The 25,743-nt window shown below is 43.5% G+C and overlaps 1 protein-coding gene across 5 annotated transcripts in view; it reads right to left on the reverse strand.

Annotated features, from left to right (window-relative positions):
- The window catches only part of EPHB1 (EPH receptor B1), a 481,329-nt gene that overhangs the window by 87,646 nt on the left and 367,940 nt on the right, over window positions 1-25,743 (reverse strand). For 4 of the 5 annotated variants that reach the window (XM_060242065.1, XM_060242064.1, XM_060242063.1 and 1 more), the window contains exons 4-5: window positions 13,785-13,940; window positions 1,613-1,948 (exon numbers count right to left, since the gene is read on the reverse strand). In XM_060242065.1, coding sequence (XP_060098048.1) covers window positions 1,613-1,948; window positions 13,785-13,940 — 492 coding nt within the window. The remainder of the gene's footprint in view (window positions 1-1,612; window positions 1,949-13,784; window positions 13,941-25,743) is intronic. The other variant, XM_060242066.1, reaches the window with a different exon arrangement.

The raw sequence follows: 25,743 nt of genomic DNA on the forward strand, positions 1-25,743 counted from the left end.
GCATAAATAATTGTGCACTGGGGTCATCCTTTTTGAACTAAGACAAAAATGTGTGAACTGAAGGCTAAAAATCTCTGAGCTAGCTCACACTAACTCAGCTTAGAGGAAACACTAATGGCAGCTTCCATTTCACTGTATCTGAAGAAGTGTGCATGCATACAAAAGCTTATACCTTGAATAAAACTTTGTTGGTCTTAAAGCTGGCACTCGACTAGTGCATAAGCCTGTTTACATTTTTGCTTGTGCACTTCCAGATCCAAGCTTTTGTCTCCTTTCAGCCAATGCTTCTGTTGTTATTTTATGGCCAAGGCTGTGTGACTGGCATGAGCTATTACTGAACAGTACTTGTGCCACCACTAGGGATACTAGCACAATCCCTCCCCCCTTCTGGTTTGGCTGGATCATCCTATGGCATTGAGATGACACTTAAGATTGATCCTGACATCAATCCTGAGTCTATATTCTTAGAAGAGATGAATCTACCAAAGAAAAGGCCTAGAGCAAACCTGTCCACAGTTCTATTTTCACTGTAAGCCTACAGGGCAAATGCCGGCACTGTCCATATTTATGAGGCTATTTAATTCTAACAGAGCCTTTTAAAATGCTGTACTTTTATCTGCAAGCTTAGCAAACTTTTTTTTCTGATGGGGAGACAATTTTAAAGAAGATCAGCAATAACATGTTAGAAAACTCATTCATCCTGTGCAATGAGCACACTACAGCAATGGAGAAGCGTTCAATGAATGTCACTGCTGGCCATGCTCCCAATTTAGTAAAAGCTACTATTAAGTAACCCTTTAATGATGTGTTCTTTTATTCTATGCCAATAAAAGTTTTGATTGATTGACTGACTGAACTTTTTTAAACTGGCATGACTCACATGGATTTGCCTACTCCTTCCAAACATTCTTAGCTGCACCTGAATTCTTGGACAAGATACCCACATAAATGGAGTTGGTACAATGTAATGGTTAACAGCATTAACTACAAGCACAGAATCCCCTATTCAAAACTCACTTCAGTCAAAAAACTCAGTGAGCATCCTCAGCAGGCAATTATCTGTCTGCTTTTAACCACTCCAGTATAAAGACATCGTAACAGTGGCATGCTTTACTGGGTTACTAAAAGGACTAATGAGACAATGTATATAAGGCATTTTGAATACTTTAGGAAAAAGCAATATCAGTTTCACACCAACAGACTATCCATTTCTTCATGATCATTTAAGTGAACGTGTCTAGGTACAGAAAAACCTGGCAAGAGGTATGGTCAGTAACACCCTGACCTGGACAACATGACCTAGCCAGATCTTGGAAGCTGAACAGGATCAGCCCTGTTTAGTATGTGGATGGGAGACCACCAGCGAATTTCAGAGTTGCTACATAGAGGCAGGCAATGGCAAAACAGGTCTCCTTGTGTTTTGCCTTATAAGCCCTGTGGGGTTTCCACAAGTCAACTATGTCTTGACGGTCAGTAACACATAGTAATGAATCAACCACATGTTTACATCAGAGTGACAAATGCAATTTCCTAAAGCACTGCTGTTCTTCTTTCTCCATGTCTGGAAGCGGATTACTTGGAAGGTCTCTGAAACTACTATTGGGAGACTTACCTGCTTGGTTGGTGGTGATGTTCACTGAGACATGCTGTGGTGGGAAAGGGCTTTTATTGGAGACTCCATTGACTGCTTGGATCTCAAAGGTATATGGCGTGTGGGCCCATAGATTGCTGATGAAGACCCGGGTTTCCGTGAGGCCCAGCTGCCTTGGCACAAACTCCACATTATCATCACAGCGGGAGCAGCTACGGCGATCAGAGCGACACTTCTTGCAAACAATGTTGTAGGTCACATCATCACGTCCGCCTGTCTCCCGAGGTGGATGCCATTCTAGTATAATCGATGTTTCATTGACAATGGAGATCACATTACGCGGTCCTGAAGGAACGCCTGTTGAAAAGCAATTGTAGATAAAGTCTTATGCAAGCAAATGTTTAGATATGATAAAACGTATAGTGTTTCTGAAATGCTGGCGTCTGAGATGAGAAAGTCTGGACTCCACAAATTTTGAAGCATCCTTTGTGATTGTCTAGTATAGTGCTCCTCTTTAAGTTCACTGGGGTGAAGGAAATTTTCCTCCTTCCTTGTGATTTTAAAGTTTCTTTACAGCATGAACTTGCACCCTCCTCCCAGCATTCTCTGGGGAAACATGACAGTCAGGTTTAGGCAGGGCTTTTTTGGTAGAAAAAGCCCAGCAGGAACTCATCTGCATATTAGGCCACACTCCTGGTGTCACCATTGTTCCTCATAGGGCTTCTTAATAGAAAGGTCCCAGCAGGAATTCATTTGCATATTAGGCCACACCTCCTGACACCAAGCCAGCAAGAACTGCATTCCTGCTCAAAAAAAGCCCTGGGTTTAGATCACACACAGTTTGAGTGATCATCTAAGCCAGGGGTGGTCAACGGTAGCTCTCCAGATATTTTTTTTTGCCTACAACTCCCATCAGCCCCAGCCATTGGCCGTGCTGGCTGGGGCTGATAAGAGTTGTAGGGAAAAAACATCTGGAGAGCTACTGTTGACCACCCCTGACCTAATTAATGAAAGACTTTCCCCACAGATCATAATGACTAGAGATTCTAGGGAGGTTTTTACCTTCTCCGGTAATATGGCCTGGATTTATTTATTAATTTTAGTTTTCCCCGAACCTATTTACTCAGCAGCTGGCATTCTGTCAAAATTTGAAATTTTCTTTTTAGGTGGTTAGGCTAATTATTATGTATGTTGATAGAATAGTAAGGATATTTCCGTCCTCTGTGTCTTGGCTCACTTATATGGACCACTGAGAACCATTTGTTCTGCAGGGACCTTAGTATCACACAGCACCTGCATTCTGTGTTTATATGGATTATTTAGCTTGGACTTTCAACTGTGGAGTTATAACTAGATGGTCTTTTGTCCCTTCAAGCTGTGATTCTACTAAATTATATCACCCCACTGTACCTCTCTGTGAAAGGCAACTTACACATGGTTTAATTTTTAAAGTCTTTCCTTCCTTGGCTTTATAGGCCCCTCTAGTTTGCTAAAGGTTTATGGGCTGTTGGATTTGGCTGTAGTTGCTAGAGGCCATCAAGTCACACAACACAATCCTCTCAGCTCTGTGAGGTCCCTGATTCTTTTTAATAGTCAGTCTGACAACCATAATCCCAGCTCGCATTTCCATATTCCCCAAACATTGCTGACATTACCCCTATAATTTCTGTCTTTATTTTCACAGGGCTGTCCAGAATATAGCTCTTGAGACCCATAAACTACCCCTAGCACCAAAGGTGTGGCTCCTGGGCAGTTCAAGAAACCAAACAGGAATGCAATTAAAAGAAAAGGCATATAATACCCTTCTTAAAAGGAAGGGAAGGGAGAGGGATGCAACAGCTGTCCTTCCAACCATTTCCCTCTTCCAGTTAAATGCTGAGGCTAAAGTATGGCTGAAAGAAAAAGAGATAAAGCCTTGTTTTATGTCCTAAAATATGGGGGAATACTGATAGTGGATTCTGACCATGAGACAGGTGTGAGAGTAGGAGAAACTAAAGGCAGGGAATGGGAGAAAGCTATGGAAAAGATTTAAAGGGAAAGGCAGCAGTAATGTGAAAGGGGACAGTGTGTCTTGTAGCTCCTGATTGGATGAAAATTATCTGAAGGGCGTCTGAAAGCTAACACTGAGTAGTAAAATATTTCTCTGTATAACACCAGGCATAAAGATTGTCTTAACCTTTCCTAAAGTCTTCTGACTCCAATAACTCAATATATTTCACTAAACACCACATTTCTTATTAAATTCTAGTTTTTATCAATACCTATTCTTCTACATTAACTAGTTGGAACCTACCATTTCTTTCCACAAATGGCTACTTTCCTCTGCTAACTTTCATTAAATGCTAGGGCTTCCAAGTACTGTCTGCATCTCAGTTCTGACATCATGTGGACAGAAGAAATCTGGTTTGTTGACATCTCATCAAGTCAGCCTCAGCCAATCTGTGTCGATAGCACTTTGCAGCGTGCTAGGATGAGAATTCAAGCTGCAAGTTTATGCTGTTGGAAATCTGCTATGCAAAGCTACACTCCATTGAAAGTCAAATCCAATCTGCAGGAATCATGTCATTTTAGACAAATAAAGCAGAGGTGACATAGTGCACATTTTACAATATTCCAAGAAGTATTATCATTGTTAGGGTGGAGGAACCCACTCCCCCACCCCTCCAGATACAGAACTAGTGGAAAATGTCAGAAACAGAACAGCTATTAACAGTTCAGTGTGTCAGCCAGAAAGGATGGATATTTAGTGGGGTCCTTCAAGGGTCTCCTTCTGCATCTGTTCTCTATACAGTTACTATTTATTAGCAACTTGGACACTGGAGTTCAGAGTATATATATCAAATCCATAGGCAGCAGCAACTTGCAAGTGCTTTGTAGGTTAAGTGCAACATTTTTATACATGAAAGAAACAGGGTTGAGATCAATTAATGGAGATTCAATACAAACAAAAAAAAAAGCCAGTGTGGGTCATGTTGGGAATAGGGTTGCCAACCCATTGTTGGGAAATTTCAGGAGATTTGGGGTGGGGGGAGCCTGGGGAGGTTTGGGGAGAGTGGGCCTCAGCATTGTATAATGCCATGGAGTCCACCCTCCAAAGAAGCATTCATTTTCTTTGGGGGAACTGGGGAGGGACGGTGGCTCAGTGGTAGAGCATCTGCTTGGGAAGCAGAAGGTCCCAGGTTCAATCCCTGGCATCTCCAAAAAAGGGTCCAGGCAAAAAGGTGTGAAAAACCTCAGCTTGAGACCCTGGAGAGCCGCTGCCAGTCTGAGAAGACAATACTGACTTTGATGGACTGAGGGTCTGATTCAGTATAAGGCAGCTTCATATGTTCATGTTCAACTGATTTCTGCCATCTAGAGATTAGTTGTAATTCCAGGAGATCATCAGGCCCCCACACGGAGGCTGGCAACCCTAGTTGAAAAGAGTGATAAAATGCAGACATATGCAACAGGGGGCAGCTGAGCAGGCAGCTGTGTCATCCAAGGCCAACTTATCCATTAGGCACAGTAGACACAGTGCCCATGATACTTTTAGGCAGGGCTTTTTTCTGGAAAAAGAGAAAAAGAAGAAGAAGAAATTGGATTTATATCCCACCCTATACTCTGAATCTCAGTCTCAGACTGGTCAAAATCGCCTTTACCTTCCCCCCCCTCCCCACACACACACATAACAAACACCCTGTGAGGTAGGTGGGGCTGAGAGCTCTTATAGCAGTTGCCCTTTCAAGGACAACTCATACAAGAGCTATGGCTAACCCAAGGCCATTCCAGCAGCTGCAAGTGGAGAAGTGGTGAATCAAACCCAGCTCTCCCAGATAAGAGTCTGCACACTTAACCACTAAACCAAACTGGCTCTCCAAACACCAAAAGAGGTGCTGGAACTCTCAAGAGGGAAATGAAGGAGAAACACATGGGTGCCCCTCATGAACTTTTAAATATTTTTTGAAAATTTTGCTTACACAAAAAGGTTCTGGAACTCCATTCTACCACATTCCTCCAATATAAAAGCTCTGCTTTTAGGGACCTACAAAAATGTTTTAATTTCTTTTAAAATCAGAAAGGAAAAAATGAACTTGTAGGGGTTGAAGGGTTTTTTTCTCACATAAAAAATGACATGTTTAAGTGCCCATGAAAATGTATTAAATTTGGTCTAAAACAGAAAAATGTCCAAGTATCTGAAGTTATATCAAAATAAGTTTTAATACTGATAGTATTATGGTGGGAGGGGCCCACAAAGGCAAAAGTGCCTAGGACCTATGAAAGTCATAATGCGCCCATGGTGCCATCAATTAAGATTTCAGGGTAACACCAAATGACAAATAGAATAAGTCAAGCATGTGGCACTGATACAAGCAAAGTAAACAGAAAAGTGGGCTAAAGTCTATTAACCAAACATAATAAACATTCAGTTTACGCAGAGCTATTGCTTCCTTCAAGCTTGAGTAGAGTAGCCACTAAAATGCTCAAAAGGATAACTGAGGCCAGAAATATTGCCTCTGGACAATTCCAAATCCTCCTCTAAAAATACTGGTAGTCATGTTGAAATCCACCACATTTTCAACAAATTCCTCTTTCTGGAACTTGACAACAACAACAACAAATTTTATTTGTATCCCGCCCTCCCCGCCGGAGCAGGCTCAGGGCCGCTAACAACATGGTTCAGAGTTAAATTATACAAGTAAATAAAACTACATTAAACATTATCAGCATTTAGTTAAAATCTGGTTAAGCTTTAAAATTAAATTAGTTAATTTTTAAAAGTGCTAGTGCTATGTTTACTTTTTCTGATGGCGGTTTCCTTCGCAATTTCCATTTTCATCAGGGAAGGCCAGTCTGAAGAGGAAGGTCTTGCAGGCCCTGCGGAACTGTTCTAGGTCCCGCAGGGCCCGCATTTCCTCTGGAAGTTGGTTCCATAGGCTCGGGGCTATAGAGGAGAAGGCCCGGTTACGGGTGCTTTGCAGCTTCACCTCTCTCGGTCCGGGGATAGTCAGCAGATTTTTCCCGGCTGACCTCAGTGCTCTCTGGGGTTCATATGAGGAAAGACGGTCCCTAAGGTAGACAGGTCCTCGACCATATAGGGCACTTGAACCTTTCTACCATTGGCATATGTAGATCAATGTGCACTACATATTGCTTCATAATCTACATTGATGTGATGTTTTAACCTATGTGCTCCAAACAACTATATTTCTCTTAGGATCTTAACACTGTTGTGTGACATCCTCAATCCTAATTTCACTAAATGGTGTGATACCACTTTTCCTGCCAAAATGATGCATGTTCATGTAAGAATGATAGATTTCAAAGCTTTAAGACTATCAATCAAATGATGGAGAACAATACTGAAAGAAAATGTAAATGTCACGCAAAAAGATGAAAAAAACTTTTTAAGAAAACAGCTTCTGTGAAAAGAGGGGAAGTGACTATGGAGCATGGAGGAAAAAGGAAAGATCATACAGTTGGGAACTGTGCTTTTTTGGATGGTGAAAAGTAGGGTCTGCACCTTGAAACACTGACATATGGTGAAATTACAGCTGACTCAATAATTTAAAAAAAATCAGAGCAACATTTACAATATTTTTTAAAAAAAAAACTTTTCAGGGCACAAGCTTTTGTAGGCTATTACCTACTTGATAAGATGCTAATGGAACTATAAAATGCAAGGTGGGGGAATCGGTGGAATGTTTATGTAGGAACTCCTCAAGGGATGTTCACTAAAAAGGATTATTAATGGCGAAGTTAATGTGCAAAAGCCGTATTACTCTCTACTCTTATGATGTGAAAAGAAACTGCAATCCCTGTTCTTAGCAAGTTCTGAACAAATTCCTGCTCCTCTATTTCATGTACCATACATCACTTGAAATCAGCTGTTTGAAGATATCTCCTCTCAGGCTTCTTATTTAATGGCATAAATCTGACATAAAGAATAATCATATCTTTAAAGCTGTTGAATGAATATTTTAACCTCCTATCATGGGTTGAACACAACATTTAGGTGGTGTGACAGCTCCAGGAATTTTAATGTAAGGACAAACCAGCAAGGTTGCTGAGTTCCTCGAGGAAAGTACATTCCTTGAACATGCTGACCAGTCTATTGAGATCAAGGAATATAATTAAGAGGCAAACGTTTCAGCACTTCGCTTGAAAAAAATGAATCCAATGCGGTTCTGCTGAAACGACCTACCTCTGCTCGAGCCCTTGAGGGTTTTTCGTCTGTTGTCCCCATTCCAAACGCCCCTCTTCCCTTCTCTCTCCCCTTTTCTTCATAATTACATTCAGAAAGGCACTTTGAGAGAGCTTCTCTGATCTGTTGCCATGGTTACTGCAGATGAAAGCATTTTGTTAAAATTGCTAGAAAAATGCTATCTTTTAACGAAAATTCCATTCCATTTCATTTTTTTTCCTGTCAGCACAGTTAAAGTATTTGTCATGAGCTATCTAGAAGCAAAAGGTTTTGCTGTGTACACAGTAGAGAGGTGATGTAACAAACGTGATGTCCTGAAGTAATGCAGTGCTTAAACTGTTATGTATGTGTGCACAGTAGCTCAGAGAATTTTGCAGAAGGCTTTATTCTAACTGGTTCAGGTGCTCCTGTGTCTTTGCACCTCATATCATCAACTGCACACATATTAGTGTATTGAGATTCTATCCAAATACAACCAAGCTCCCTGGTGCCTCCAGTCCCTTTCTTCAAGTCCTATTGTACTATAGTATCTCCTTCTTTTGTAGGTCACACCGCTCCCCTAAGAGCAGTACTTCATCAGGACACCTTTGGTCCTCTCATGTAAAACGTATGATATTCAGTCCCCATTACTGAGATCCAGCTTGCTGTAACGGCTAAGAGCGGTAGACTCTAACCTGCAGAACCAGGTTTGATTCTGCACCCTTCCACATGCATCCAGCTGGGTGACCTTCCTAAGTCACAAAGCTCTCTCAGCCCCACCTACCTCACAGGGTGTCTGTTGTGGGGAGAGGAAGGGAAGGTGATTGTAAACTGCTTCAAGACTCCTTTGGTTAATGAAGGGTGGGGTACAAAACCAACTATACTTTTTCTGTTCAGTCAGCTTCATTATCTCTTTGCTTGCTGGACTCTTCTCTGGGCCCCTATGACTGCACAGCTGCTTCACAAACAGTTAAGAGGATGCAGGCTGTGCCATGTCACTTCCTATTGCAACACTAATGCCAATATCATGTAAGCTTGATTGTATATATCTCGAGCCTCTGTTTTCTGCTTTCAAAGATTCAGCCTGAAGCAAGATTATTAAAAGTGATTCCATCAGCTATAGATCAGACTGTTTTACCATCAGGTTTGAGAGGCTGGTGGCAGACATTTGAGGTATAGGCATTAGCGCTCCATTGCCTTTCTTAACTTAATCTGGAGTATAAGTGTACTTTTGATAATTATTAGGTAGCTCAGTTTTTTAGCTAGTAAGTGGAAGTCATATAAAGTATATTTCCATGCTGCAACCAGAAGAGAGATAAGAACAACTGATGCTACTGTCAGATCCTGCTAAACAGAAATGGGAGCCCTTTGTGTCAGGTACTGCTTTCAGCCTCCTTATGGGTTCAGTCTACCAGAGTATTTCTTCTGACAGAAGAGGAGCAGTTTTAGCAAATCCAATCTGCAGAACCCCCCATCCTGTAGCAGATCTCCAACTCCCCTCTTATGGTGCTCATGGAGGTCCCATGACCCTGAGGAACAGCATTTCAGGTGGCATTTTGGGCTGCGGTGGGAAAAAGAGGAGGAGAAATCTCACTCTGGTTATGGATATTCAGTCACTGGAGATGTTGTGCATTGTATAGTCCTGTGTCTTTGTGACTGCTAGTCAAACCAGAGTATTGCAGACTGTTCCAGTTGAGCTTTTCCATCACAACCCATAATCTTCAAGTCAAGCTATCTGTTGTAAGGGGCAGTTATAATAAAACTCCCATAACTGCTGCCTGCTCTAAATCAAAGCAAATTGTCTGCTTGGTAGACCCCCAGATTCTCTCTTTGGGCTGTTGCCACCACCACACTACTGCCCTTCAGCCTGACTCTGCCTCCAGGCCCTGGACCTGTTATTCTTTCCCTCCCAAATGTATTTGTCCATCATTGGGCCTGACTAGTTCCAATGAAAAAGATGGCAAAATACCCATAACTTCAAAGAGATACAGGACTGAAGACCATGATTGGCATGGTTGTGGGAGAAGGAACTCATTCTGTTTTTTATAAATCCTTCTCTCTTATATGGAACAAACACACATTAATTCATCTCAGAGCAAATTTCAAATTCAGAATTATAAAAAGGGTAGGGTGAGAGGAAGTGATTTATAGCAGCATTTCTGACACTGTCATATAAAGCTGCTGTGGTCACACTTGGAACCACAGCAAAGATACAACAGATATGATATTTTTCCAGTGGGATTTTACTGCAATTTACCCTTCCCCTCATTTGTTGTCCACTCTTGATTTACTGGTGTAATACTGTCCAGCATGTGTAAGCACAATGCTAAAGCATAGCTAGAGGCAGAGGAGTCAACCTTCAATACATCAATGAACTCCTCCTAACAAGGATATGTTTAGGCTATTTAAGCTCAGGTAGGATCATGGTGTGAATGCAAATTAGAGCACAGTTCTGGAATATGCTTTAATACTAAACACTTATCCTTAAAGAGCAAGTTGCTATCTAAGAATGAGAGCATGGGATACAATATTTTAAATAAATATTTGCATCCCATAATGCACTTTCCTCCATGTCATGAAAGAGTCAGAATCTAAAACAAAGAACACACATGTAGGAGAAGAATGGGCTTTCAAATCAGAAGGTATAGCATACAATCCCCAGTGTCTTGTAAAGAAAACCATTAATAGCAGACTTTAAATCTTGGGACCTTGTTTGTCTTTCAACTAAACATCTTTAAAAAGAGAGAGAAAAATAAAAAGCCATAAAAATACAAGGCAGTGATCACAATAAATCATTTACTTCATCCTAATAATAGGACAGTGTTGGACTACTTCATACATTTAAAAGTTCCCTTATGGAACAGGAACTGTATGAGACCTGCACGTAGTTCATAATGTGGAATGATCACAGATGTGGGTTTTTTGGTGCTCCATCTGCCAGATTTTCCATCTGTCTCTATTTACCAGGGACAGTCCCTATTTTCTGACCCCCATCACTGGTAAACCACTGTTCCTGTTTGTCCCTATTTTTGCCTTTTAGAAAATGCCTTGTTAAAATGTCATTAGTGTGAGTAGCTAGAGTTGTAATTTTTGAGGATTTAGCTGCCTCTCCAGGGTCCCCTACAAGTTAAACCACTAAGAGAGAAGTAGATGCAACTTGCCATCTAGATGCATGGGCATGAACCACTAAAGTGTCGTGCAGCACACAATCTACCATATCATGACTGCCCCTGCAAGCATATATTTGGTACTGTTGCTATTGCACAGTAAATGAATCCACAAACAATATTCACTCTGGGTCTATATTTCAAAGTATCTCATATTTGCATTCTAATGTTGCTTTAAAGGTCCAGCTGTTGTGGATCTGCCTGGCTCAACCATTCCTGCAGTGGAAAATTCTAATAGTTTAAAAAAAATGTCCTTCTCCCACCAGAGGTTTCCACACTTGGGGACCTGTGCAAGGCTGCTAGCTGGCAGACATATACATGGTCCTGCAACTGCCATGTTGGGTGCTCTCTCTTCTACCTCTTTACTAACTGCACTCAGCAACCCCTTATTCTTTCATCTCAGCCCTTTATTTAAAAAGTGCCCTTTCTTGCAGACCTCTATCAGTCTCTGGAGCAACCTCTGTGCAAGTGGCTCTCCTCACGACCCCTTAGTATTTTCCCTTACTTACTTTCTTCACTGCCACCTCCCCTACATCCCCCTTCAATTCCTCCTTGTTGCCCTTCCTTCTCCTGATTTGAACAATAGCTGATCCCCAGCATCTTCACAACTAGGAAAAAAACTCCCTTTCTACAATTAGCTATATAGACATTGTCAGAGCTTTTTATCAAGGCAAAACCAGAACAGAATCTAGCAGATCACAACAGTTTGATTAGATCAGTAATGGGAGGGGGTGGAGAGAGAGAGAGAGGGAGAGAGAGGGAGAGAGAGAGAGAGAATGAATTTGTCTGGCTATAAAGTTTGCCCCGACATGCTGGAATGTGCTTTTACCAGTCAGATCAATAAGAACAGATGACTGAGTAGCTCTTACTATATAGCTTAGAAGAATGTACAGCATCCCACAGCAGAGTACCCTTAAATGGTTTATTTGGGATTCATACAGTCAAATTTCCATCTGATTCTTTTTTTTAGCATATGAAAGTTGACAGAACTCAGGGTATTTTTTAAATGGATGTGCACATGTTGACCTGGTCTTATAAACAGGTTTTATGCATCTGAGGTCAACTCCCCCTTTAAGAGACTTCTTTTCATGCTGTGTCAGTTATCTAGATAAGTGCTGAGTTATCCACATGACTAGCTCACTATGTGCAAATCCACTAAAGTCACATCAAATTCATGGAAAATGGTCCCTAATGAGATGCTACTATTGGCCTATTTTTCAGTAGCTGGCCTGTGAAATTCACAAAAGCGAAAAGAAAATTGTGCATATTGAGCCAGCTATGGAAATGCCATTCACACTCAACTGCAAAGCTCTACCTACCAGGGAATATACTGAAAAGGCAAAGACATGTTTTTATTACACCAGAGAACAGCAGCAGCACCCAAAGATACACAATACTAAATTTATTTACTCCTATGACACGTAACAACTTAGAAATTGAACAGCTGGCACCTCAAATTAGAACATTTTAAAATTAAGCTTTAACGAGAAGAAATAAAAATCAACAAATGGACTTTTTTATACAGTACTCCTCTTGTGAGGCATACTGTAAATCAGAGATATAACAAGAGGCAATAAAAACAGATTTATTTACTACTGCACTTTCCGCTATCAGTGATCAGGCAGGATATGGAAATTAATCTCTATTCCAGACACACATTAGACATCTCACATAACCATATGTGTATTGCTACCTAGAGAAGCATCACTGCAGAAGGGAGTATGCTGATGTGGAACTCTATAGAGGCAAGCTGCAATAAAGATCAGCCTCTTCCTTTGAGTTGCACAGAGACCCCACAGTGCAAGCCTAAGGACAGTAATCCCCATTGAGAGACACTTTTCTGGGAGTAATCTCCATTGAGCAGACCCAAGTAGGATTCTGAGGAGACCTGTTTAGGACAGCTCTTCCAGTAACCTCCTCACAGGAATAACACAGTTTTGCAAAATGTTATTTTCAGTAAAACTAAGCCAAGTACTGCTCAAAAACTGCCCCCATTTTCTTCCAAATGAAGATTCAAAAGGTAAAGTTAGAAATAAAACATTGAACACAACTTCTTAGGTAATCATAAAACACAAGGACTAGATAAGTTGAGAGTCCATCTTCAGCCCATAGACTCATAAGGCTGAAAAGGTATAGAAAGCCACTCAATCATTTCCCGAGCAGGATTATCAATATATAGCCACTGCTCCCCACAATCAACTTGAACATGATCTGGGAGAGAATGTACTGCCTAGCTCTCAAGATCCAAGTGCTCTAAACACATTAAGCAAAGAGATTTTCTACTATTATGATCACTGTCGCATCATTTTTATTCAGACAGCGGTCATAGCTAATGGGTCCACATGCAAATGAGTTCATAAGAACACATGGCCACAAATGGGCTGAAAGCTGTTCCAGTGTCACCAGCACAACATATCAATGCAACTCAAACCATGTTCAGTAACAGTTGCCATATCTTTGTTATTCAGACTAATTTCTGATTGTCATCATGGTGAAGGTGAAACTTGAACAACTAAATCAGAACAGGATGATCTCTCATAAGGGGGCCTTGCATTTCCACACCCTTTGCTTAGGTTTAACTGTACTTACTATAAATGCCATTTTTCTGTTGATCTGGAGACAAAGGATTAAGAATGCCTGGGAATTTCCATGACAACAAAAAGTGGCTGTCACAAGGGATTATGCCATATCATGTAGGGACAGCAGATAATTCTGAATGTCATCTACTAAACCCAATTAACAGGAAGAGTAATGGATCCATTGAAGTAAGACCAAACATTATTTAGAGATCTTTCACTGTACAGATTCTCAGAATAAGGGTTTGAGGCATGAATGTTTTCAGCAGTAAATGTTGTTTACTCACTGGTGCATGCAATCTCTGGTGGATCCGAATCAGCACGGTAATATCCATTGCGGCAAGTGCAGATGGGAGCAGCTTCTGATGTGGAACGACTGTTGGGGGGACATTGAGTGCAGATACCTGCACCTTGGTTTGCCTTGAACATCCCCGCTGGGCATGCTGGAATATCATGAAAAAAGGAAAAGAAACAGTCATTCATTTTTCATCAAAGTATACAGAGAAGATGAAAAAAGTCATATTTGGTTGCATTTTATCAATATACGTACTTTTATACAAAAAATTACAGCATTTAGAGCACAATCCTAAGGGGGAGGTGGAAAGTGTTTTGAGAGCAGACAATCCACTACGTTGGCGCAAGTATCATTTGCAATGGCGTAAGTTCAGCTCCGACATGGCAAAGGGGACTTACGTTGGTGTGGGGCTGCTGGAGCGCTGCCCTGCCCGAGAGCAGCAGCGCCTGAGGGCTGCCCCCAAGAATTGGCAGAAGTGTGGCACTCTACAGGCATTCATTGAAATCAAAAACAAAGGTTGCCCCCACCACCAGTGGAGCTCCAAACCCCTTAGGAAGTGGTGTAATTGCCTCACCAATCCCCTCACACCCCAGGCTGACGAGCCCCCTCTCCAGAGGCCAATGGTCATTCCCCCCTCCTAGAAATACGTCCACTCTGGTCTCACACAACTTAGTTGTAAGGGAAAGCTGTGTATGGCGAGAAGTTCTGTCAGGGAGCTCCCTGCCATGTGGACTTAGAGCGAGGGACAGGCATGTTGGTGACGGGCTCTTCATTGCGTGGTTGCTTTGACAGTATCTTTGACTTGCGAGGGGGAGAGCAAGGTCTCTCCCCTGGGGCTAACTGGTCTTGTTTCCAGGTCTCCACAGGTTCCTAGCTCCTGGAGGCTCAGCATGCAAGGACTGTTGCTCATGGGTGGGTAAGTGCAACTGTGCACCCCCACTGTCCTCCCCCTCCCCTCGCTCAAGACTGAGTGGTGTGGAAGCATCTCGAACCAGGCAGCGGGCTCAGGCCGGGGGCATTTGCTGGTCCCGCTTCCCTGTGCTGGCAGGGCATGGGGGGGGCATGCCTGGGAGGGTGGGCATACTTCGTTCTTGGGGGTGGGTGGGGAGAGGGCTATGAGCCACCACGCTGCCCCCACATGGCTGGACAGGAAAGGGGAGGTTGCTGCCTCTCAGCCTGGCTGGGCTGACAGCCTACCCAACCCCAAAGGGCTGTTGTGTGCAGGGCACAAAGGGATGCTGATGAAGTGGATGCATGCCCAGCGGCTTGTGCTCTGAGGCCCTTGGGGGAGGTGTTCCATGCATATGGCAGGGGGCATCAAGGCAACACAGGGGGTCTCTAGGTGGGTGGGGTGTCTGTTGGACTTGGTGGTCTGCTCACTCCCAGACACACATTCCAGCTGCTGTGTATGGTAGCGAACTCCTGCGCTTTGTGCTTTTTGTATGTCTGTGCATGCCTCTGCCCATCTGCCTGCCATTGGCAGAGTCTCTGACAGCAGGAGGGTGTGAGGGGATTGACGGCCTCTCAGACGCAGGCTTTCCACCCCCTCTCCTGGTCACATGTAACGGGCTGGCCAATCCCATAGTCCCACGCGACCCTGTCCCTTCCCTCCCCCTCGGCAGAGGGCCAATGGTGTGACATTCAATAGGTGACCTCAAAGTAGCTGTTTTATTGCAAAGGAACTTCAAGAACAGAATGGAAAGGAAAATTGCTGAATTACAAGTTATTACAACACCTGGAACAAACTTTTCTCTAGGACTGAACACGGATATTGGGTTTTTTAATTCTCATTACATACGCTAAACCCATTTTCACCAAATAGAGTTATACATCCACTGTATTATAATGTATTTCCTTTTTAAAGAAACAGAGTACTAGAATAATGTTTGTAATGTTAGCTACACATTAGAATAAATTAGGTGGACAGAAATATTTCTAAGAGAAAGATGTCAGTTTAACCCATGCTTGAGACGAGATGGAGCACAATAACAGACTAGAAATGTATTACTCTTTACAATTACGTAACCTTATGACACACTCTCACCTTCATTCTCCAATTCTGACATGTTTATTGCCTTTGCTGTTCCACCCCACCCTCACCCCGAAAAAAATGAACCCATTCAAATAATAACCAGACAAAGTTTGTCATTATTTTATTTTTTAAAAAACATTTCCTGCTACTTTGTATGCTAACTCACTACCCACTGCCTATATGTAGCACTGTTCACTGGGTTCCATTTCACTGTCCGACAAACTGAACATGCACACGAAAGGTTACACCCTGAATAAAACTTTGATGGTCTTAATGGTGCCACTGAACTGTCACTCTCTTCTATTAAGGTAACAAGAAATGGATTTCTGGAACTACTGGAAATATTGAAAACTGATAAGAAATTAGTAAAGAATTCATACGTGAAACTGTTGATCTTTTACCCAAGTTACATAAGTTGTCATTAAGATTGGTCTTTGTACTGGAGGAGTGAAAACCCAAAGCTGATTGTGAAGAGCTCCAGGAAGATCTTTCCTCCTGAGCAACAAATGAAGTTCAGTTTAGGTGCGTGCAAGTTGATGAACAGTGGTGCAAAAATCATTAACTGTTAAATAGATGCTGATGAGAGTTGGACAAAACTGAGAGAAACAGGTTGCTTACCTGTAAATGATGATCTTCGAGTGGTCACCTGTGCAGTCCCACACTTGGGTTTCATGCCCTGCATGGATCTTACCTTGGAGAATTCAAGAGCAGCGTCAGCATTTTCCTGTGGCAGGTCCTCCCCTCAGGCCTGGCTTGGAAGTGGTCAATGTGCATGACTGGGTCTGGGAGGAATGCCCACCTCCCACTCAGTTTCTTTTTCGCCACCGCCCTGTACACACCTTGTATACCTAGCACCAACCTCAGTGTCTGCTAAGTACATGAGGTCCGTACAGCGCGGTGGCAAAAAAGAAACTGAGTGGGAGGTAGGCCTTCCTCCCAGACCCAGTCATGTGCATTGACCACTTCCAGGCCGGGTCTGGGGGGAGGACCCGCCACAGGAAAATGCTGATGCTGCTCTTGAAATTTCCGAGGTCGGATCCATGCAGGGCATGAAACCCAAAGTAGGGACCACAAAGTAGAGATCTTGGAGCTGTAGTAGACAGTTCAATAAAAATGCTAACTCATTGTGCAGCAGAGGTTTAAAAAAAAATTAAATTCCTTGTTGGGGACTATGCTGGGGATTATAAGGAAAGGAACTGAAAATAGGGAAGTCAATATTGTAATGCCTTTGTGTAGTTCTATGGTTCAACCCCATTTGGAATACTGTATAAAGTTTGGGACTGTATATCAAGAGATACTGCAGAGCTGGGAAAATTCCAATCAAGATGAGTAAAGATTTGAACCACCTTTCCAATGAGGAAAGGTTAAATTGCATGAAGCTTTTCAGTTTAGAGAGAAGATGCCTCAGGGGAGTCAGTGCATGGTGGAGATTTATAAATAGATATGAGCATGAACTGGAAAAATGTGATTCAGTTCATGGTGTGCCCAGTTCATGAACCAGTGCACAAACTATAATGAACTTTTAGACATCCAATGAACTGGTTCATTTCATGAAATTTGTTAACTTGTACAATGCTCCTCTGGCCTGCTAGAGCATCAAACTCTCCAGCTGACTCTTCTCTACCTGCCTGCCAAGTTTGGTGAGGATTGGATTTACAGGATCCGAGTTACAGCCCCCCAAAGAAGGTGTCCCCAGGAACCTCTGTCTGGGGAAATACAGATGCAGGTTCAGGAGGTTCTTTTTTTTTTTTTGTCCGCCTTCTCCGTTTCCCCCCTACTCTTGTCAGTTTCAAATGACTCTTTGAGTGTCCCCCGCCTTTGCCTGGATTCCTTTGTGTTCCCATTTTCTTGCACAGAACTTGCAACCCCCCCCCCCGGGGGGGGTGGATTTCTTGTGTCACTGTGCTTTTGAGATTGGTTAGTCCTTTTATATTTGCATTGCCAGAATGATACTGGATTCTGCTGGACATTCTGTACAATGAGCTGGTTGTTCTGGTATTGCTAAATCCCCCCTCCCCCCAAACACACTTGAATTTTTTGTGACAATGTGCTTTAAGACTGATCAGTCCTTCTAAACTTGCACTGCCACAGTGGAAGTTTTTCTGCTGGGCATTCTGTACACTGAGCTGGTTGCACCAGGTTTGAAAAAATGTCCCTCCTGTATTTGTACTACAGGGATTCTATGGTTTGACATTAGTTCTCTTTACTTGCATTGTTGCAGTTACAGGAATCAATGGAAGGGCTCAGAAACAGGCTGTGACACTAAACTTACAAGAAACTCCTCCCCACCCCGCACTCGCCTTTTTTTTTAAGTTTGGTAAACATCCCAGTAGGCAGCCGTGTTGGTCTGAAGCAACAGAACAAAGCAGTATACAAGTGCACTTGTCTACTGCTTTGGTAAACATCTTAATTAAATGGGAACAGTTTGTCTGGGAATGTATCCATTCATGAACTGCAACAAACCTCTATGAACAGCTTTGAAGTTTGTGGGAAGTTTGTTCTGTTTGAGCTGTCACCAACTTGACCTTGCAAAGCACGAACAAGCCAAAATTCATCACAAATTTTAGAGAAAATGAATTACTTTTCCACTCAGTGACTATGAAATCGTGAGATTCACTGCCAGAGGATGCTGTGATGTCCATGTACATAATTTGCTTTAGAAAGGAATTAAGCAGATGTCTGGATCCACCAGCATCTACTAGCCATAGTGACTAAAGTAGGGGTGTCAAATGTTCAGCCTATCGGCCAGAACCAGCCTGCCCATGGCTTTAATCAGGCCCATGGGGCTCTTTTCTCTCCCCTCCTGTCTTCACCACTTGAAGCTTCAAGGCTGAGGAAGTTCCTTTATCTTTCAGTTTTCCCTGCCTTTCCTGCCTTGTCTTTGCAGGCTGCAGCACAGACAAAGCTGCAAAGAAAACATGGATCATTAAAGCTGCTGGGAGAACGTGGAGTGGATTTTCGATTAAGATCTCTGCCCAGATAGGGCCCAGGGACCTTGATAGAAGATCCATTCCACATTTTCCTTGAAGCTTTGTCTGTGCTGCAATGTGTTTCAATAGAGTTTCACTTTCAGTGTTCCTATATAGACAGCTGAAGCGCAGACTTCCTGGAGTTGTGTCCTTGTAAATCAAGGGTTGATGTTTTGAGTCAGTTTATCTCTGCTCAATGAACCTGACCTAGTGAGTTCTCTAACATGGGAATCTACAGCCAAAGGGCGATATTATACTGGATAGCCATTGCCAATCTGAGTAGACGGGGGGTGGGGGGGGAGCTTGCAATGCCATTTCATTGGGCGTTTTCGCACTGACCTTAATCAGAAGCGACGCCCCTCTTCACCGCACAGGATCGGCGCGGATTTCGCGCTAATTGCCGCGAAGCACCCGGAAGAGCCGGAAAGTCCCGCGGCTTTTGCGGCGCAAACAGAAACCGCCAAAAACCAGTTTCCATTTGCACCGCAAAAGCCGCGGGACTTTCCGGCTCTTCCGGGTGCTCCGTGGCAATTAGTGCGAAATCCGCGCCGATCCTGCGTGGTGAAGAGGGGCGTCGCTGCTGATTAAGGTCAGTGCGAAAACACCCTTTGTTTTCCCAGGCTCAGAGCATTTCATATTTTTAGTTTCTGCTGTGATCCTTTTCTTGATGTTTTATTTTAAAAATTGCATTGCCAAATTCCACCATCCCCCACCTTTCCATTTTAAACAAAATATTGCGAGAGTTTTAAGCATGTTTGTATTTTAAGTTGTATATTAAGCCGCCCTGAGCCTGCTTTGGTGGGGAGGGTGGGATATAAGGCTAATAAATCTAAATTTAATCTAAATCTAAAATATAGTATTTTTGTGTTTGTCTGTGTCCTTTATAAAGTTTATTTCTCCTAACAAATGAGTTGGACACCCCTGGACTAAAAGCAGCCACCACATTCAGAGGCAGTAAACATATGAACACCAGTGCTAGGAGGTGACATCAGAGGAAGGCCTTGGCTTCTATGCCCTGTTTGCTGACCATACTAGGCAATGGCCACTGTATTAAACAGCAGGCTTGGCTAGATGGTCTGATCCACCAGGGTGCTTCTTACATTCTTATCCAGTAGCAGTAATACTTCTCAGATATATTTGGTTTTCCAATGATCTTTTTAAAGTAATGAAATGAAATCATTCTTTATAAAGAAAATCTTTAAACATCTGATTAATTAGTTCTATTCTGATAGATGCTCACTGACATATAGGTATGGTTTGCTTAACATTTTCTATTTACTGCAGGTTGCCTACCTGTGCAACCCTAAGAAGAGTTATACCATTCCACTCCTATTGACTTCAGTGAACTTTGAAGAGTGTAACTATGTTTAGGATTGCACTGTAAGACTATTGCAGCTGTTTACCAGGCCTGATGTTTGGGCAATCCTATGACAGGTTGGTGGTGGGCAGACCAGTAAACATATTTTGTGGAATAGTAAATGTTTTGAGTACTGACCTACAAGGTTTGTAAAGAAGATCCATCGAAAGCTGTCCGTGGAGTCACACAAAGGATCACTAATTGCATGTGTTTGTTGAATCATCTATAACTCTGCAGATCTAGAAAGCTTTGGAGTCAGGGATCCACATCCATGTCAAATTGCTAATACCAGCCATAAACTTCAGGGCAGGATGAGTATTAAACAGCAGTGCACACAACACACATGTAATTATGTCACATTACATCAGGCTTGTGTCACAATATTCAACCACCTCTGCCCAGCAATAACTTGAAATTATTGCCAGTTATCACAACTCTAGTAGCCCACCACAAGTGGCAGCCCTAGTCCAGTTCTCTTAACACACAACTGCCTGCATCACAAAATGACATTGCTATTTTCAGTCTAATTGGCCCCTTTGACACATGAGCAACCCTTTTGCAGGCAAAATTTATTCAAGCCACTGGGATTCAGTGTTTTGAAGAAGCTGCTTCTAGGTTTCAAACTCCAAGATGCTAATGTGCAATGATATAGAGTGGGCCAAGGCAGCTGGGATATTTGTCTTAATGAGATGGGTGAACAGAAATGGGCTGTTGACATGAGTCCAGTGTGAAATCTTTGCATAATAGCTGGTTGTCTATGCAGCAGTATAAGGGTGGGGGATTTAGAAGCTGAAATATATTTATAAAGGTAAAATAAAGTTAAGCAGCATTAGTTTGACATGGAATTGTCTCATCTAATCATAATGATGAATGATGCGCCATTAAGGACAGGAAAAATCATACAGCTTACTCTCACTTACACAGTTCTTTTCCCTTTCATTGGTTGTGGGTATCTGATTTACATAATCACTGCATGGTAATGTGCTTTTGCATGTAGAATATTCCAGACTGTGTGACAGCAACCAAAATGGCTTATGAGATTTTTCCAATCCCTGTCATGACAGGTAAGTGCAGAAATTGCAAGGGGAGAGGGATAGAAAGAAGGGACAAGAAAACATCTCAGAGATTTCTACCTAGATTCATCCTAGTTCACTTTTGATTGTTTTCAGATCCATTTTCTTCATTTATTTGGAATGCCAGCGCATCAATGACAACAATATCCATAAGGGCCTTTTGATTATCTCCTTATAAACCCCATCCAGGGTTAATGCATTTCAAGGCCATCACCTCATAGCTTATTCAACCAGAAGCTACCAATTAATTCATAAATAGGAAACCTTCTCCAGTAAGAGGTATAATAATGCTTTAATCCTTGCCACTGTGAAGAGTCATTAATCAACCAGTTCTTTGTGGCTGACTATATGTACCTGCCCCCCTCCATCAATCAACAAAGAATTGCTCCCTCCAATATGGGTGTCAAAATGTGCAGTTAGAAGCTGAATTGGCTTTCCCCCCCCTCCCCTAAATCTTAGTTACTTACTTTGTGAAAACACACTTCATGGTTGCTGCAGAACAGATCTCAGGATTCCATTCCTGATAGCATGCGTAATTCAGTAGAAGCAAAAATAGGAAAGACCCTGCTGAGCTATCCAGAAGGGCAGAAAAGAACACTGACTGAAGTATTATGTAGAAAGAAAGAAAGCAGACTGTACATTTGTTATAGTAAGAAATAGAAAATCCAGACTGGAGACATGGAGAAGGAAAAAAGACAGGCCTTATTAATGCAGCCTGACTGAAAGCGCATCAATTCTCCAAATCCTTACTTGAGACACCCCCACAGTAATAGCTCAAAGACTCCTTTAGTGATTGAGATGAAACTGGTGACAAGGTAGACGGACATTATATTTGACAGCTTCAGGTGTTCTTTACCATATTTTGGCTTCCCAGTGTATTTGAGATGAGCTGCAGTAGATCATAGAAATTACTGACAAGTTCAACAGCTTCCAGATTGTGGTCAACCAAGAATACAGAGTAGAATGCACAAGTCTGTACTAAGAGCACTTTATATACTTTATCTCAGTGTTTCTTACTGTTAGTCCTGAACTCCCTCTCCCACCATTAAGGACTGTGATTCCCTGGCTCCTATGCCAGGCTTTCTATGGACATTCAGTTGCAATGGACTATAATCATTTTTGCTCTTATGCCAAACTCACTATGGACAATTAGTCTCACTGGTTTGCAAGCATTTGGACTCTGTGCCAGCCCCAATGTGGACATTTTCACTTGTATGGACTATGCAACAGTGCTTCCAGTCAGGCTTCAGCCAGCTTCCTGCCTGTGCCTGTTACTGTATGGCTATTTATGCCTGCCCCAATATGAGGACTCCAGAGTGCACTTCACAGACAAGTTGCTCAGCTGCAAAACAGAAACTGCACCCCTGTCATCCAGAAGACAGCACCAGAAGCAGCCCTGATAGAAGCCATGTTCCTGAGATGTCCCAAAAAGACAACACTCATTCCTGCAAACCGCCACGCAGAGGAGGTATCTCCAGCACATATTGTATTCCAGAGGCCAGCCATGCTTTAGAAATTTAAATGCAGAGACCAACGGTCAACAATAAGCTGCTGCAATATTTTTGCACTTAACAAAAGAATCTTCCTGTCACCCATCAGGACAAGCATCTTATGCAATAGAGTGAAGTTGAAGATGATCATAGGTCAACAGCTCTATTTGGCCATGTAGACCTCTTCCATTGTTTCAGTCAATAAGGCATGATTTGAGCAAAGGAGCACCAGAGGAAGAAGGAAACTTGTTCTTTCTTCTGCCAATTTTTTTACCATTCAAAATCACCCCTCCCCAAGCTGCTTCTTTGCCTGCAAGAAAATACTGATCTAGATAGCAAAAACTAAGTATTTGTTGCAGGCTAAATTCCTGCTCATGTCCTGCTCCGTTATTCTCACTCAGGTGAGAGGACTGGGACACAGTGCAAGTAGAAAAAGCAGAAGCTGAATTTTCTAGGAAGGAACAATCCCCAACTATTACTTATTTATTACTTATTACTTATTTTCTGTCAGCAGAAACTATGGTTTGCTTTTGCAGTCTTGGCTCTGCAGCCTCCAAAACACACAGGGTGGCCCATTCTGCTGTCTGAGAAGCCAGGCAGTAACCCTTACAACAAATATGATATAGGCAAGTAGCACCTGCTATTAAGATGGCTTAACTAACACCACTCAGTGTATTCATGGTTGACCTCTACAGGGGCTTGAAGCTCAGCTAGGGTGACCATAATGTCTGAAGGCCAGCCAGGGACACGTTGGGGGGGGGGGGAAGGTAGGGGTGCGCGCGCGCGAAGCGCGTTCGCCGGCGGAAACAGGAAGTGACGTCACTTCCGGTGACGCCATGCCACCACAGGGAACAGGAAGTGACATCACTTCCTGTGACATCATTTCCCCGCGTCACCTGCCGGAAATGGGAAGTGACATCACTTCCTGTGACATCATTTCCCCCAAATGACATCATTTCCCTGAAGCAGCCTGTCACTAATAACACAGGTCGAGATGCAGGACAGGAACCCGGAAGTGACCGACAGGCTGCTTCAGCGTGCCGCTGCGCCGGCCCCCTGGGCCCCACAACGATGGGACCGATGCCACAGGGACGGGCTCGAAACACTCTATAACCCCTCAAAAGAACAGCAGTCTAGCTCGCTTCCCCCGAGCCCTGCCGCCATAAGCCTCAAGGGGGCTCATTTTGCGGCATCTCCCGGCGGGAGGGTGGCACCCGCACGGGACACATATCAAATGAAAGAGGGGGCGCAGGGCTATCAGAAACAGCCGGCGGAGGGAGTCACGAGACCACCCCACTGGGGGATCCACACCCCGAAAGTGATGAAGGTGGCGCAGACAGAGCCAACAGAGCCAACAGGACAAAATAAATAGGCTGCATTATGCAGCACAGTTGAGAAAGTGCCTTATCCCATATACTGATGAAGTAAATACAGGATCTGAGAACAAAATTGCACCAGAAGACACAAACACAAAGCTCCCTTACACTGAATCAGTGCTTGGGTCCACCAAAGTCAGTATTATCTACTCCAGTCACAAACACAAAGCTCCCTTACACTGAATCAGTGCTTGGGTCCACCAAAGTCAGTATTGTCACATTAGAACATAAGAGAAGCCCTGTTGGATCAGGCCAGTGGCCCATCCAGTCCAACACTCTGCGTCACATAAGAACATAAGAGAAGCCCTGTTGCATCAGGCCAGTGGCCCCTCCAGTCCAACACTCTGTGTAACATAAGAATATAAGAGAAGCCCTGTTGCATCAGGCCAGTGGCCCCTCCAGTCCAACACTCTGTGTAACATAAGAATATAAGAGAAGCCCTGTTGCATCAGACCAATGGCCCCTCCAGTCCAACACTCTGTGCCACATAAAAATATAAGAGAAGCCCTGTTGCATCAGACCAATGGCTCATCCAGCCCACCACTCTGGTCACATAAGAACATAAGAGAAGCCCTGTTGCATCAGACCAATGGCTCATCCAGTCCACCACTCTGGTCACATAAGAACATAAGAGAAGCCCTGTTAGATCAGGCCAGTGGCCCCTCCAGTCCAACACTCTGTGTCACATAAGAACATAAGAGAAGCCCTGTTGGATCAGGCCAGTGGCCCCTCCAGTCCAACACTCTGTGCCACATAAGAATATAAGAGAAGCCCTGTTGCATCAGGCCAGTGGCCCCTCCAGTCCAACACTCTGTGCCACATAAAAATATAAGAGAAGCCCTGTTGCATCAGACCAATGGCTCATCCAGTCCACCACTCTGGTCACATAAGAACATAAGAGAAGCCCTGTTAGATCAGGCCAGTGGCCCCTCCAGTCCAACACTCTGTGTCACATAAGAACATAAGAGAAGCCCTGTTGGATCAGGCCAGTGGCCCCTCCAGTCCAACACTCTGTGTCACATAAGAACATAAGGAGGGAAGGAAGGGAGGAGGGAGGGAAGGGAAGGGAGGAAGGAAGGGAGGGAAGGAAGGAAGGAAGGAAGGAAGGGGGGAGGGAGGGAGGGAGGGAGGGAAGGAAGGAAGGAAGGAAGGAAGGAAGGAAGGAAGGAAGGAAGGAAGGAAGGAAGGAAGGAAGGAAGGAAGGAAGGAAGGAAGGAAGGAAGGAAGGAAGGAAGGAAGGAAGGAAGGAAGGGAGGAGGGAGGGAAGGAAGGAAGGAAGGAAGAGAAGGGAATGAGGGAAGGAAGGGAGGGAAGGAAGGTAGGAAGAAAGGAAGGAAGGGAGGGAAGAAAGGAAGGGAAGGGAGTGAGGGAAGGAAGGAAGGAAGGAAGGAAGGAAGGAAGGAGGGAGGGAGGGAGGGAGGGAAGGAAGGAAGGAAGGGAAGGGAGTGAGGGAAGGAAGGAAGGAAGGAAGGAAGGAAGGAAGGAAGGAAGGAAGGAAGGAAGGGAGGGAGGAGGGAGGGAAGAAAGGAAGGCCGCCCCCCACCCACCCCCGCTTTCGGCCCCCTTACCTGCTTCCAGGGCGGCGGAGAGTCCAGCGGCGGCGGCAGCGAGTCCTGTGGCGGCGGCCTCTCCTATGCTTCCCTGGCCTCCGCCG

The sequence above is a fragment of the Heteronotia binoei genome, chromosome 6, assembly GCF_032191835.1.
Source record: "Heteronotia binoei isolate CCM8104 ecotype False Entrance Well chromosome 6, APGP_CSIRO_Hbin_v1, whole genome shotgun sequence".
NCBI classification, from domain to species: domain Eukaryota; kingdom Metazoa; phylum Chordata; class Lepidosauria; order Squamata; family Gekkonidae; genus Heteronotia; species Heteronotia binoei.